The following is a 16,747-nucleotide window of genomic DNA, read 5'->3' on the forward strand; positions in this document are numbered from 1 at the left end:
TGTCATTCTGAAAGACTTCTGAACTGTGAGGTCTGTATAGTGAAAAACCCTTTGTTATTAAGATTATGGCCAGGACAGTTACTCGAGTAGGGTAACACAGAGTGTTTGAGTTAAAAAAAAAATTAAACACACACACACACACACACAAAAAAAAAACACAAAAAAAATGTGTAGGGGAGGAGAGGAGAAAAACAAGAAGGTGGGTCAGGAACACATGAAGTAAGTTTGGCCCAGTGGTATTTTAGATAAATATCAGAGGACAGTGTTTGGGCAGAGTTTCTGAAGGCATTAATGTCTATGCATTCCCCTTTCTGGAGTGGAAATAAGAAGCCATTTGTCTTCTACCTTTGGAGTCCATTGAGTTGTTCCCTGTGATCTTGGTTTTTTCTTACCACCTACCCCCATAGAATTAGATTCTTTCCTTAAACTATTGCTAAGCCTATGCAATAATAGCAATTTCAGGATAATGGCCTCATGTTCTACTTGTTTCAGTCAAACAAAGAAATTCCTGGTATGAAAATTAGTCATGTTAATGAGATAACAGATGAGCCTATTTGTGATGCTTTGAGTGACATGTATAAAGGGAAAGTCACATAGAACATCCATGTAAAAGTGCCTTTCAAAATTGGCCTCCCAAATTCTTATCCAATTGTAAACTGTATCCCTCCTCATTTACTGACCAAATGACAGGTTTTATTAGGCTTGCATTATTTTTTAAAACTTTAATTGGTTAACATAAAATTAAAACATAACATAAGATTGGAAATGCCATATAAAAATTGAGATTTTGTTCTCTAGAAACAACAATACTGGGAATCTGACGACAGCAGGTGCGCCCTCCTCCAGAGCAGCAGTCCACTGAGACTGTGTGTGCCTGCGCTGTTGTCCTCTCCTGCCCCACAGTTGCCATCAGGCCTCTTCACTCATTGACATTCCCTGCCTTAACCCCAGGGGCCCTTCAGTTTACAACCTCTGCTCTAGTGCTCCATCATAGTCACTTACTGAACAACAACAGTTGTAAGTTGAGCCCACCTTCTGGAGTACTATTTGATTACAAGAACACAAAAAGAGCAAAGTGCTGAACTTGAACCACTGCACTTTACAAGAGGTAGAGAAGACATCTCAAAAGACCTAGTTCTTTGGGCACAGCTGACCTAAGTGGTGTTAGATAGATTGCTTTTATTACGTAAAGGGAGGGGCATGAATGGTTCTTTTGCCCTAAGATGTCAACCCAGATCCTGGGTATACTTACACTTTATCAGATTGTAAGGCATCTCTCACTTTATTTACACAATTTTCAACAAGCCAAAATTGCCAATTAGTACAATCATGTAAAGGCCAGCCATGATTTGGGGAAATAAGTGGCATGCCATGCTTTTCCCTTGTGAATTAGCAATGTTTCTCCCGGAGGTTATCACCTGAGACATTAAGGGACAAAGGTTTTCATCTGAGACTGCCGTGACTCTGAAAACGGTAACGTTAACTTGTCTAGTTGTGAGAAATAGGTTGGTTAGCTAATGTAGAATATTTGTGAAACTGGTGGGGTTGTTGGCTTAGTGAGTATTTGATCAGGGTGTGATGGCATTACTTAAATTATGTAGATACTCAATAAGATATTCAGAGTGTCTGCAGTGAGTAAAGTGTTTCTACCACGAACACCATCAGGTACGCTATAATGTAATATGAAATGTTCTTGTCCATATTATACTAATGGATATCAGAGTTACACTGCTGAACTCATTTTGATCGATTGCTCTCGTCTTGCTTCCTTGCTTGTTTCTCTCTTTCTGGTTATTTTATAATGGGAAACCAGAAAGCTAGGTTCAAAGATTTAAAATGCCTTTGGAGTTCAATGAAATGGATACTTACAAATGATTTTAATAGTACCTTGATACTGTAAATATTGCCCAATTACTTATCATCAGGGTCTTATTTTGATTTTATTTCTTGTCAGACACAAAACAGAGCCATTCAGAACAGGTGGAATTCTGTCAGATGCTCAAACACAACTTCAGTTGTGCCAGATTCTGCCCTCAGCAATGTGAGCAAACTTCAAACAGAAATGCACATGAATAGTTAAAGGAAAATGCTGGATCCCACCTGTTGCCTTTTCTGTGAAGTAATATGTCTATAATGTTTATAAATTTTAATAACCCATACAGGGCTTTATCTTTCAACATTAAATTTATATTATCTTAAAGTTTGACTTCTCCAGGCGATGCATTTTATTCTCTAGTATCTTAGAGAATCTATCCATCTACTAATGTGCAGTCATTCATAAAGAATTAAAGTTTTCTCTTATCAACCAATTATCAACATATTTATAAGTATATTGAAATCTTCATTTTCAGTGTGATGTTTATCTGACTTAAGATCATGATCCTTATTGAGGGCTAGAGGCACATAAACACACTTCATAGAATCAACAAATAAAATGTTGATGTTTACCCTTTGTTCCCCATGATGATAATTGAAGTAAAGGTGCTTTTGGTGCCTTAAAATCTCACAGTGATAACAATTAAATGAACAAAATCATTAGCCTGAGAATAAATATATGAATACTAGCCTCATCTTTTCTGCTGCTTATAGCTGATAACACCAAGTATTACCTGTAAATCTTATGTCTTAGAAACAAAGAATGTATCTCAATGCATGGCCAATTAAAGGGAAAAACCTAACAAGCAAGCTATTGTTATTACTGCCTGTAAGTTTATTTGTTGTTATTACCGCATGTAAGTTTAAATCCAGAGGTAGAATTTTTGGTTTTAGTGAACATTGTCTAGAAATCATTTTATTATGGCCCTTGGATTTGAAAGAAGATTTTGGTAGATTTTTGCTGGGGGAAGAAGGAAATGAAAAGGAAACAATTTCTACCTGATGTCAGAACCACACGTTTTAAATGACACTTTTTCACTCCTTTGATTTCAGTTTACAAGCATTGAGAAAGGAGAAATCCCGAGATGCTGCTCGCTCCCGCCGGGGAAAAGAAAATTTTGAGTTCTATGAATTGGCCAAGTTGTTGCCTCTTCCTGCAGCCATCACTAGCCAGCTTGACAAGGCATCCATCATTCGACTTACAATTAGCTATCTGAAAATGAGGGACTTTGCTAACCAAGGGGACCCTCCGTGGAACTTGCGAATGGAAGGCCCTCCACCTAACACATCAGTAAAAGGTAAGTTTTAAGCCCCTGTTTGTTCTGGAATATGGTGGTCGATAGGTGTCTCTAAGATGAAATGTTTACCATCATCCTTTCTTCTTTTCCTGCTATCAAATCCTTTAAAGGGATACAAATGTGGAAATCTGAACTCTGCATGAGAAAGACACCATGTGAAGGTGAAATAAACCTCTTCTATTTCTTTTTTATTTTCAAAACGTCTGTCAGCCTAAATATTCTATCACTTGATGCAAGGCTTCAGAGAAAGGAGAATGAAATGACTTACATTAAAATGCTTCTTGGGTTCAATTTGTGTTATGCTAATTCATGCAAATTATTACTGATGGGTGGAGTACAAGAATATTTGTTAAAGGGTGGAACTAATATCTTCTGTCTTTAGTAACCAAAGAAAGGAAGGAAGCTGAGCCCAACTGTAGTAGGCATTTTGAGTAATGACTTTATTGACTAATAAAACAAATAATTCATGTTAATGTTTCAAGTTGCCATACATAATGCCCAAGATTTGTAAATCTAAACCTATGTTTGTCCTCCCGATCCTTGGTGCAGTCACTCTTAAAACTCACTAATGAAAGATTTTAGGCCTTCTTCATTCTGATATGCAAGAGAGGTATTTCTTACGTGTTAGTGAAATTTCTAGTAATTTATAGCATGTTTAGCATGTGAATATGCATGCGTATCTTTATTGATGTATATGTGATATTGGCCATTGATTCTCTGTCTTAAACGATGTGTTATTCAAGGCTTAGGACTTAAGGGATCTGCTAGTTTCTTGTGCTCTAACCTTGTCTCTAGACCCTTGGTGGGCATAAGCTGGATAATTGGGAAAATTGTGGGCAACTCTGGGAGAGGAATTAGGTTCTTTTGTTAAGTGATGACACCTTGACAGTGACCTTTGAAGTCCCTGTGCTCATGGCTTTTGTAGGAATTTTATAGGAATTGAAAGGGTTCTAATAGGGAGCCCTGACCTCTTAGAGGATACAGAGGATACAGATTAAAATGAAGGATCCAAAGCAATGACTATTTACAATTGTGTGCTTAGAAGTGTCATCATATGTGTATCCATGCATGTGTAAATCTGGTTATATCTCTGCCATTGGTACTTGCAATGTTTCTTACGCTTACGAGAGAAGGAAAATCAGAATTTAAATTCTAGATGCTATTTTCCTCTAGAGCAGGGCAAATATTTTCTGTAATGACTATATAGGAAATATACAGGCTTAGGCTTTGAGGGGCTCTGAACTGTGCCACAGTAGCACGAACTCAGCCATAGACAATCTGTAAACAGCAGGGTGTGGCTGTGCTCTAATAAAACAATGCGTAACAAAATAGGCAGCTGCCCCCAGATTTGGCCCACAAGCCATAGTTCACAGATTATCTCTCTAGAGTGTAAGAATGGCATTCAGAAGCTGAGAACATAGAACAGAGTTAGCTGTCAAGGGCTGGATGTCAGTGTAACATAGCACAGTATGGACAAACTAAGGCACATTCATGCTGTCCCTTTTCAGCCCTTCTCCTCTTAAAAATGTAGATGTCAGCTTGGTAATATATCAATCTGTGTTCCAGATGCTAAAGTTGTGGCAAATTTTCCCAAGCTGAAGATGTGAATGTAATCTTAGTAAATATACTGTATCCATAAGAGTTTGTTCATTAGACTGCTTTCATGTTTATTCCAAATCATATAAGATGAAAGGGTAGGTGCAACAGGGTAGAAGTCACAGAATGTACAAAATACGTCCTTATTCTTCACTTTGAAATGGACTGATTAAGGGACTGAACTTGTATGAGGTTGTTTAGCACAGTTATCTTTTTATTACCACTTATTTATTTATTTTGAAAGAGAACTAGAGAGCTACTGAGTGGGAGAAGGGGGGGGAGGGAGGGATGGGGAGGAGAGAGAGAGAGAGAGAGAGAGAGGGAGAGAGAGAGAGAGAGAGGGAGAGAATCGCAAGAAGGCTTCACACTGCTGGCGCAGAGCCCAATGTCAAGCTCGAACTCAGGAGCTGTGAGATCATAACCTGAGCTGAAATGAAGAATTGGTTACTTAACCAACTGAGCCATCCAGGCACACCTCCATTTTTCTCTTTTTTAAAGGAGCTGGCAGTTTATAGGCTGCCTTGGTAGTGGTGGTTACCAAAGTAAAAAGTGGTTCCATGGTTTGTCCATTATTCTGCAATGTGATAACCTTGCTTACTTTTATTTTATTTTATGTTTTTAAATTTTAATGTTTATTTTTGAGACAGAGAGAGAGAGAGAGAGACCAAGCTCAAGTGGGGGAGGGGCAGAGAGAGAGGGAGGCACAGAATCTGAAGCAGACTCCAGGCTCCACGTTGTCAGCACAGAACTCCATATGGGGCACAAACTCACGGACCACAAGATCATGACCTGAGAGGAAGTTGGAGCCTAACTGACTGAGCCACCCAGGCACCCTCCCCTTGCTTACTTTTGGAATCATGACCTTGTAGAGATGCAAGATTACAGCTCATGTAAAACCATGCCCTCATATGTAGACCAGGGAAATGTTACAGAAACAGTTTACAGTTAAGTATTAGCAGATCTTAAGCTAGATTCCATTGTTTCACCTTTCTGTCTAGTGCTCTATCACATCATATCGTTTCTAGAAATTTTATTTGATTTGCATCCCCTTTATCAAGCATGCCAGGTGAGAATTCTCTCAGCTTCTGACTGTGACTGATCATTCATTTTTACTTTATGGACTTCAGTCAGTCAAACTCTAAACTACTCATGATCAAGATGGATAAAAAACAATAAAATATGGTCTCTGCTCTCGTGGGCATTTCAGTCTATGAAAGGACATACTGATGTCAAGGAGAAAAATGGGGAGGTTAGGGTGGATATTTAAGAGTCTGGAAGGAGATAAGAGATTTTATTATTTTGAGAATTCCATCCAGATAATGGCAGAACATCCAATTCGGTACATGTGTACTCCCACTATCAGTAAACTGATGATAGTGAAGGTGTGAAGCATAGTGACTCTATCCAGTTGACTCTGGCTCTCAAAAGTTGCTAGGAATGCAGTGGACACTTTCTGTGAATTGGTTCTGCTGTACAGTATGTGTATACTTTATTGCTCTACTCTCATTCTTTAATGCAAACCTGTTCCTCATTCTGATCAAACATTCATGAAACAACATCAAAAGAAATTCATTTTAATTTATTAAGGTCTTCTGTGTTGTGCCCTTGAAGAAGTTCATGTGGATAAACAAGCTTATATAAATAGCCTGCAGCATCATGTGAAGTGCAGTTCATAATCCAACAATAAAACGATAGACATTAGACTTTGTGCTTCTCCAAGCAGTCTCTTGAATAAACCTAAAGGCGTTTGGAAATTTATATGAAAAGTACTTACACGATGCAGGCAATGCTTTTTTTTTTTTTTTTTTTTTTTTTTTAATGTGATGAGTTGTTCATGTTAATAATTAAATTTCAAAGCTTAAATTTAAATTTGTCCCACACAACTATATAGAAATTTAATCATTTTAATTTACTGCTTCAGAAAGGTCCTTCACTCTGTCCTGTATTCATCACATCTTTTCTTAAATGTCTATAAAGGTTGATGAGTTTGTTTTGTGATGCCCATTCTGTATAGATTATTACAAGTTATGCTTGCAGAAAGAACACTCAGGTGACAGTGTGTAATATGTCCCGAGTCAATTACTTCATGGAAATGATATGTTAAGCAATTGGAAGGTAACAGATAGTTTTTTCCATGATTTTAGAAATATCTGTATTGTTATAATACAGATCAAATCTACAATGAACATTATGCATTATTCAAGAAATGACCAGGCATTCTCAGCAGTGTTTCAGCTAAATAACTGATGATTGTAACCTTTAAAGAAATCTCATTGTGGTGACTGTTGGTAAATCACCTCTCCATTCATAGTAATCTCTATTTAGAGGCTATCTAGAAACCATTACATCTTTTATTAATCTTAAAAGCAATAGCTGGTGATTTGACATTTGCTAAAACTAGATAAATTTTCTGTCTTTTTAATATCACAGACTTCAGTCAATTTTCGGTGTGTGTCTGCTACAACTCTATTAATCCAGGAATATTTACCACTGTAAGCATAAGTCTTACTTCAATTTGAACATGGCCGCTTTTAAACAACAATTTGTGTATGTGTGTGACAGGCGACAATGCTCAAATATGTAAAATAGAAGACATTTTTAGCTTTCGGAAGGAAATGGTTGAAAAATACTGCAAGACAACTGGTGATTGAAATTGACTGAACACGTTACGGAAGAACTTTACTATTTTTATAGTAAAGTTCATATTTACTATAAATTTCATACTAAATTTCATATATTACTATTTCATAGTAATTTTCATATTTCATATTTTCTTCACTATTTCGGGCCCTTACTGTGAATTAAGTGGTGGATATTTCTGAGAGGAGAGGCCTGCAGGTCCTTATTTAAGGAATACGTGATCTATCCTTAGCCAGAGACCAGACTGTTACTTTTGCAATCATGTTTAAGGGTTCGGTTTGAAACAGCCATGTGTAGCCGCTGAGTCTGTGACATCCTTCAGAGTAACTCTGAACTACTACAATACTGGTTGTTCCCAAAACTTAGAACTATTTTTCTAAAATGCTGTCTGTTTCCATAGAAGGTAGAGAATCCAAGACTGAGTGATTGTTCTTCTTGGTCTAAGCAGCTCCCAAAGGTCTTCTAGTTCCTGTTCAGGCATTTTACTGTGTACGGACACGTGTACTTCGACCAACTGACATTCATACTCGGGGGCAAGTGTCCTATTCCTCATTATTGAAAAAAAATGTGAAATGCGATTTCTTAGAATCAGGGTATAGCATGTACATCAGCCTGTGGTGCTCTTTATTATTACACAGGAAAATGGTAGTGCCCAGACTGAACCCTTAGGTTCTGAACAGAAGCTTCCAGTAGGGGTAGGAGAGCAGGAGACAAGATAGAGACTTGCTTCTTGTGTGGTTCCTGTTCTCGCCTCCACCACCTTCAGTAGACTGGGGGCCCGTCTCCCTGCTTTAGTCTCGAGTTTCAGTCACCTCAGTCCAAAGGGGCCAACCAAAAGCTGAGCTGCCAGTGTTCACTCTTGTTTATTTTGGTAGCAAGTGCCAGGTTTTACTAGTACATGGCAGTATGATGTGATATAATTGCCTTTTCTTAGGTATGCTTCTGGGAACTTTTTCATTACATACTGCTCTCCTTTCTAGTGGAGGGAATACTTCTGAAGGAAGTTCATTTAAGAACTAAGCTTTTACTGTATTTTCATCATCATAGGACAGGCATTGTTTATATCTCCATGCTTTCCTAGGATTCTCATCTCTGAAACTGGGCGTGAAGGGCTTTCTGACAAATGAGGGCTTAATGATGGCAGAGGAAGTCTCTGAGACAATAATTTTGTGCAGATTCCTATTTCTTTCAGGAGAAGCTTTGCTATCTGCGGAGGGGGACTCTGGTCCACCTTCAGAATGAAGCATGCAAAAGCACTAATGGTTTCTTCACATGTGCCACTGTCAGAGTTCAGTCACCATTACCTTCAGTGCACCTGGCACTGTTGGGCATCCAGAATTACCCTCCACTCCAAACACTGATTCCGCAGAAGCCTCTTTGTGAGAGTGATGACTGAGAATGTGTGCATACTCAGGCGTCCTAGTCCGTCATCGCCAGGGCAACAAGCAGTCCGAATGTCACAGTGGCACGCCACAAAGCTTTTATTCCTCTTGTTGCTGTGGTTCATTCTGGAGGTTGGCAGATTTAGGCTGAGCTTAGCCGGGTGGTTTACTTCGTGCCACAGCTCTGCCTGTGCTCAGGGTTCAGCTCTGGTCTGCCCCCTGTCAGGGGACAGCAGAGACTTGGGAGAGGTTCTTGTCATGGTGATGGCAAAGGTGTCAGAGGGATGAGCCAAAACATAACACCTCTTTTACAGAATGTTTTGGCAGACACCTCTGGAAATGTGGCTAAAAGAGTGTACGTGTACTTCTGCATCCCGCATCGGGATTCGGCGGTCTGCCCCTCTATATGCCGTCGTCATCTTTTTCCCCAGCAGTACCGAATACCTCAGACCATACGTTTGTGCCTTTGTACATCCTATCATCTAACCAGAATGCCCTTTTCCTTCTTGTCGTTTTACTGAACTCTTGTTCACCTTTGAAAACGCAGCTCACCTGTCACTTTGTTAGGTAAATCTTCTCTCCTTCCCCAGAACAGTAGTCATTTGTTCCTAATAGGTTACTGTGACAGTCTTCTCTTGCTTTAGTATCCATTCATAATCCTTTTCTTATGATCCTTGTCTCTCTATGCAGACTGTGAGCTACTTGAGGGAACAGTCTGGGTTTTATACATGTCTTTATCTCCATTTACAGTACCCAGGAAAGTACGTATTTAACCGAGTTTTTATTTTTAAATTTTTGTTTATTTGTTTTTGAGAGAGGGAGAGAAATCATATAAGCAGGGGAGAGGCAGAGAGAGAGGGAGAGACAGAATCCCAAGCAGGCTCTGCCCTGGCAGCACAGAGCCCCATGTGGGGCTCTATCCCATGACAGTGAGAGCATGACCTGAGCTGAAATCCAGAGTTGGACACTGAACCAACTGAGCCACCCAGGTGCCACAACCATGTGTTTAAATTAAATTATATAGTACCAAGTCATATCTTGATATTGCTATTAGTGAGCAGAATAATGCTGATGGAAAATGTGGGTGGGTCTAAGTCATAAGCTAGGATGAAGAAAGAAAAGAGTGAAGAAAGAAAAGACTGAAAGGAAGAAAAATGGAGGGAGAATGATGGGAATAGCGTGAAACCAAGGGGGGAAATACAGTGGATACAGTAGGAGCTAGGAGGTTGGTACCCCTTGCCTGGGATCAGCTGCCTTCCCCTGCCAACTTGTTTCTCTCGTGTAATGTACAAGCTGAGGAATTGACACTTAAAAACAATATTCTTAAGAAACCCATGTCTTAGGTATATAAATTCAAGTTCATTCGACCAGTATCTGAGTACTTTCTCTTGGTAAGTCCTCTGACTCCTTTGCTGGTAATGTGGGGGCATATAATAGAGAAGGTGTAAGGCAGAGTCCTGTCCTTGGAGGTATTTACCATTTATTGAGAAATAAATAAAACTAAACAAACCACGTGACCTGGGTTACAAAGGCCTCTCTAGACCTCAGTTTCTCATTTGAATTTCCTTTTTGTGAATTTTCTGGTCTGGATGATTACTGACTGTCTAATCCCAAACCCCAATTTCTGAGAAAGGATTTAGTAATTATTGTCTTAAATTAGACTCTCCTGAGAGTCAGGGTTTTTTGAAGCTGTTTATTAATAATTTCAAAAGCCACATGTTCTAACTCTTCGTGTTCTGCTAGTATTTCTGTTTTCCTTCTCCCTCCCTCCCTCTCTGTCTCTGTCTCTGTCTCTGTCTGTCTCTCTCTTTAAATTTATTTACTTTGAGAGAGAGAAAGAGAGTGCACACTTAAGCTGGGGAGGGGCAGAGAGAGGAGGAGAGAAAGAATGCCAAGCAGGCTCCATACTGTTAGCGCAGAGCCTGATGCAGGACTTGATGCATGGCTCGAACTCAAAAACTGTGAGAACATGACCTGAGCTGAAATCCAGAGTCAAACACTTAACCGACTGAGCCACCCAGGCGTCCCCTTCCTTCTCTTTTACTTTATTTTCCTTTACATGGAGGTATCATGTCTCCCTGGTGTCTTGGGTTCAAAAAGGTATGACATAGTTCCTTCTCTTAAAAGATTTTGTCTGTTGAGTATGAAGATTTGCATACATGCAATCATTATAAATAAAAAAGAGGACAATAGTGCAGCGCACAATGAAGTTTTAAATTAAATAAGCCAAGCGCCAAATATATGATATGGGTAAAATACAAATCTAAGACTTGATATATTTTTTATTTGCTTTTTACTCTTAACAGAATTGTAGGGGACATACTTAGATTCCATATCACATTCAGCTTATTTTAAGAAGTCTACTGGTTCTTGGTAATGTGATATTTAACTCATGGCATTGCCTTATACTACATTGTACTTAGTTATTTGGGATTTGGAAGTGTATGTGCCCTGTTTTTAGGGCTGGGCTTCCCTAACATGTTTTTGTTAGCCTATCACCTCTTGCAAAGCACAATATAAGTTTCAGTACTCTGCAGATACCAATATTTCATGGGTATAGCAAAGAAGGAGTCACCTCTGACTGCTTTATATGATTGAAATTGTACTGTGGCTTTAATTTTCAGAAACAGCTTTCTAGATACTGTGCATAACTCTTGGCTGTGCCTTAATAAACATGTGGTGACCTCCACCTGTAAAACTAATGTGGCTTTGAATACTGATTGACTGCTGCTTTTCGCATCCTTTCTGGGTCCATAATATGTCAGTGAATGTCAGAGGCTGGGCAGGAGAAGGCCAAAAGAATTTGGGGTTTAAAGATCATACAGATCATCTGTTTCAATCCTCCTACACTTGTGTTGAGAAAAATGATAGAGAACGTTAGTGATATAAACAAAGTCAGTAACAAACTTGGCGCTAGGATTTGGACCCCTGGAATTCCAATTCAGTGCATCTTCTTCCATAATAAAGAGCATATCTTTCTCAGTTCAGCACATGTTAGCAGCTGTCCTTCGATATCCTCTTTCCCCATTATACATGAACATATATGCACATATATGGCCCATGTGTTGAGACCAGCGCTTTTTAGATCAAATGCTATTACATTGCAATTCACAAAACATTTTGAGGCCATCCAAAGGCAAAGGTGTTATAGTTGAATGGAAACAAATCCTTAATAAGGCATTAAATGCTAAAATTAAGGGAGACTGTGTGAGGGTGTATTGGAACTCTCTGCACTCACTTTGCAGCTATTCTATAAATCTAAAATAATTCCAAAATAAAAAGATTATTTTTTTTAGAAATGCACCATAATTTACTCTAATGACAGAAATGTAAGAAAACCAAAACTCTACCCAAATGGAAACTTGTTCTCTCCCAGTTTCCTGCCTCTTCAACTGGTCACTGTTGAGTTCTCACAGGCTCACCCTTCTCCAGGGCTTCATTAATGGTTGTCTTGTTTAAGAAATGTGATTAACCGACAACTACAATATCAATCAGGATATGGAAGAAAGAAAATTGATTGAACCATTTACACAGTTTGCTTAAAAAGTTTATAAATGACCGATTCCCATCAATAAGGAGTCACATGAGCAAGTTTTACGCTCTGGTTTTTCTCACTCCTTTCTTCAGTGAAAGTTATTATGAGTGTTAACACTGTCTAGTCTTCACACACTGCTCAACGATCGTCCAAAAGGGGAAGTTAGAAAGCCAAGACAAAAACTAGTTAACGGACTCTAGGACAGGGGTCAGCAAGCTTTTTCTGTGACAGACCAGATAGTAAATAATTTAGCCTCTATGGGCCATGAGGTCTCTGCTGCAGCTACTCCAGTCCACTGTTAGAGTGCAAGGGCAGCCACAGGCCGTCCGTAACTGACTGAGTACACCTGTATTTCAATAAAACTTTATTTGTGAATGCTGAATTCTAATTTTGGCATATCATGAAATCTTGAGTTTGTTTTTTTTTTAATTATTTAAAATGCTTTTCAGTTCTAAGTTTATGGGCTGTATAGAGACAGGTAGCAGGCTGGATCTGACCTGTATGCTGTAGTTTGCCAAGCCCTTTGAAGAGCTTTAGAACTGGAAGGGACCTAGGTACTTTTTGTAGAACCCATGGTGGTAAGCAGCGTACTGCTGATTGTAAAGTGTTGAAACTTGGATTTGTTTGAAAAGTGTATTGATGACAATGAATGCTGGTAACATGCTTTATGAAACATTTTTGGATTTGTTTTTGTCATCTTCAGAGCTAATATGTGCGCGTATAATCTTCTTCCTATGATAGCCAGCATAACTGAATTGTATGCCAGCCAGTGGTGTAATAGTTAACAGTTTTCTGGGTTTCCGTGCATGTATATTGTTTTGTGTATAGTGTGCATTGCTGAAAAACTAAGTGTAAAGTCATGCTAAGTCATTGGCTTAGCCTGGCTTTTTTTTTTGCTCGCTTTTTCAGTTTAATGTAGTAAACGATCCAAACTGGGGCTATGCAGAGTCTCCTATAGATGAAGGATCTTATTAAAAAAGAAACATGATTAAAGCTTTGTCTACATGGGACTGTTGCTCAGCCATTTTGACTTACCTAATCAAACAACTGGTCAGTTCGGTTAAATAATTGTTCTGATTGATTTCCCTACGTAATTTGTTAAGTGTTTTACTGATTCAAATGAAGGCTTGAGGCATGATCTGGCTACAGGGATCATTAGAAATAAGAAATTTGGGATTTGTGTATAAGAAATCCAATGTTATGAACATTAGAATGAGTAAGATTGGTAAAGCTGAATTAGGTTCAATTCTGCCTACAAATAACTACCTCCAAAACCATGTGTACATGAAGTGGAAAAATAGGGTTGCACTGCATAGTATAGTTTAATTTTCCCCACTTACTAATGTGAACATGTTACTGAAGTACTAAAACTCAATCATGGGGAAATACTGCTGTGGTCTTCTGCCATTGTCCCTTGAGACTGTCAATCACTGGGTGTTGAGCGAGTGCTCAAAGTGCTCCCCACTCACAGTAGTGGAGGAAATGAAAATTTGGGAGATTATAGTCCTCACTTCCCAAAGCACTACAGAGACTTAAAAATATATTTTTCAGTAATGTTTTGTAATTAAAGCACATCGCTCCAATATAATTTTACAGTTTGGGAAATAAGGCCGTGTCGAATATCGGCACTGATGATGAAAACAGACTGTGTACACGGTTTGGCTTTTATATAAATACTTTAAAATATTGGCTTTCTTCAATAAAAATAGATGAATAGTATCCAGGCTTTTACAAGAATTTTAGCATAAAAGCAAAATTGCTATCATTTTTATTTTGAAAAGAGACATGAAGATCACATAACAAAATGTGTAAAATGCCGTATGTTCTAGAGAGCTGTGATAGAAAATGAGGATGTAGACGCAGGTAAGCCTCACTATGGGCGTACGCAGGACCTTGTGTAAAGGGGTTCAGTGATGTTTTCTTGGTTGACACCTGACCGAACGTGCCCTTCATTGTCTTTCCTATGGACCCTGAGCTCCCAAAGTTGCAGAAAAATCTGTATCAAGGTGTTCAGCCTGTGCTGTCGTGTGATGTACATCTAGCAAGCAATCAGACTGTGCCTTCTTGTTGTGACTCACTACATTTTTTGCCCCACAAACATCTGCTGGAAAAGTTTATAGAACTTAGAGAAAGGAACTCTTCTAGGGAGTTCTGACAACCTATAGTAAAGGTACTTTGCATGTAAGAGAGGCCAATGGAACCAGCAAAATGTGTGAATACGATGGAAACTGATCATCTCAGTCATTTTAATGTGTCTTCAGAGTCTTCTAATAGGAAGCTCTTGGGCAATGTAGTTGGACAAATTTTTGTGACTGTTAATGAGTAACATTTCTTTGGCCTCAGTTTGCCTAGAAAATGGCATAGCTTGGCCTGAGAATTCAGCTGGTCTTACACTGCAGTAAGCCTACATTTCATTGTGAGGCTTAAGTTTACACAGAAACTACCAAAGGCATGGTTGGATTCCTTTTTAGGACTTTTATCATGTTAAAGGTAACTTGTGCTTTTGTCGTTTTTTGTTTGGTGAGATTATATTTCTGAAATTATGTTAATCAGGAAGAAGAGATATCAACATGTGGCATTTATTTTGAATACATTTTGTGATTCTAGCTTGTCAAAGTCTTCACCTTGTGTCCTGTAACAAAGCAGAGGAAATTTAGAGTGTTTCGTAAAATACTCAGGTGGTTTGGGGGCTATTAAGGCAACTTAGTGTTATGCTAGTGCTTAAAATAATGAGATCTAAAAGTTGATTAGGTAAATTTTTAATATGTATATATTTCATTGAGCTGAAAAGACAAAAACATTCTTAAAGTAGGTTGTATCTTAAATGAAAGGCTGATTTATTGAAACAATGGATATAACGGATACTTCCCTCAGAATGTTGGTTTTATAATCTTCTATAAATCCTTAGGTTTTAGGGTAACATTTTTTTTTGGTTGTCATTAGAGATCAGGAATGCGTCCTATTTCTCTTCCACCATACTCACCAATTCCTGCTGTAAGTATTTGAGTGCTTATTACATTGTAAGTTTCATTAGGCTGTGTGTGGAATGCAAAGCGGGGGGGAAAACTGAACCCTCTAGGAGTTTATAATCTAGCAGGAGTGACGCACATGCTCACAAAACAAGGTGAGATATTATCGTGTTGAAAGAGGTTAAAGCAAAGTGTTGGATAATCTGTTATGCATAAATACAGTTACAGCTGTAAACATGGTGACATTTAATGAGAATTGTGGTCGCTGAGATATCAAGTAAGCTTAGGAAGCTTTTTCTTTACAGAAGAGTGTTTTAAACAATACCCAAATACCCACCCATGAATGCCTATGTATATTGCTCTTAGCTGACCATAATTCCAACCAACCAAGAGCATGAATCACAGACCATACTTAGAAAGCAAGAACTTAGTCAAATATGATCTTCTAGTATCTTTTCTTTAATATCTTAGCATTTTCTAGAGATGGAAGGAAGGCTGGAATGAGGTATGTTTTTAAACATCACAATCCTAATGTATATAGTAAATAGAAAATCGCTCAGCATCTGAGGCATGAATATAGAAAGGGTCAGATCAGATGAGAAGCTGCATCCTGGGAACCTCTTAGTAGAATGGCCAAAGTTCAAGCATACCACTGGGACAGTGATGGGAGTGTCAATTGTTTACTTTGGCTCCTGGCTCTCACACATTCCCCTAAAGCCTATAATTGGGAGGGAAGACTAGACGGCATGGAAGAAAATGTTTTGTACTTTCATTTAAATTAGCACAAAGGGAGGGAACAGTTTTGCTTCACATGTGAAGTCAGTCATTTCTTGGGTTGCTAGCTCAATGTTTTAGCAGAACAGCTGTTCAGTACAATGTGGCTTTCTACAAGCAATATTTCTACTGCTAGAAAAGTGGCAGTCTGCCAAAGAGAGTGCCCAGACCAACCCCTAAACAAAAAAAATCTTTTGTCAACGACTCTAATAATTTGTACAATTCAGGAAAGGGGGGTTGCACGGTCTTTGCAGATGTGCATTTATGATGCTATTTTTAAGCAGAGCAGCATGGAAGAATAGATTCATAAGACTCATAAGTTGATCATTCATTTTAAGCATTTGGCTTCTGCTCCTTCTAAAATTTCACTCTGTGGAAACAACACACAGCCAGGCTTGAAACGAGGTAAGGGAGGGTGTGACAGCAAGATGAAATCCTTCATTTCCAACCCTGTGATGCTTGCTCAAAACCAAGAAGCTCTAGGGTGTTTTCTTCTCCCACTAAGGAAATAAATGTGGTTTTTCTGATCTCTCACAGAAGAAACTTGCTATCCTTCAGCATTTTGAGGAAATAAACTCTTAATGAGCCTGCATTCTTTTACAGCAGTCCATTCTCTGAAAATGAGTTTAAGTGCTGAAGGAAATGCCAGAAGCATTTACGCAACCAGCACCAAATTAA

General features: G+C 38.6%; 1 protein-coding gene across 1 annotated transcript in view; it reads left to right on the forward strand.

Moving 5' to 3' along the window:
* Window positions 1-16,747, forward strand: part of NPAS3 (neuronal PAS domain protein 3) — an 867,685-nt gene that overhangs the window by 256,530 nt on the left and 594,408 nt on the right. Inside the window, exon 3 of the mRNA XM_042942953.1 lies at window positions 2,929-3,173. Within this exon, the coding sequence (XP_042798887.1) occupies window positions 2,929-3,173 (245 nt within the window). The remainder of the gene's footprint in view (window positions 1-2,928; window positions 3,174-16,747) is intronic.

The sequence above is a fragment of the Panthera leo genome, chromosome B3, assembly GCF_018350215.1.
Source record: "Panthera leo isolate Ple1 chromosome B3, P.leo_Ple1_pat1.1, whole genome shotgun sequence".
NCBI lineage: Eukaryota > Metazoa > Chordata > Mammalia > Carnivora > Felidae > Panthera > Panthera leo.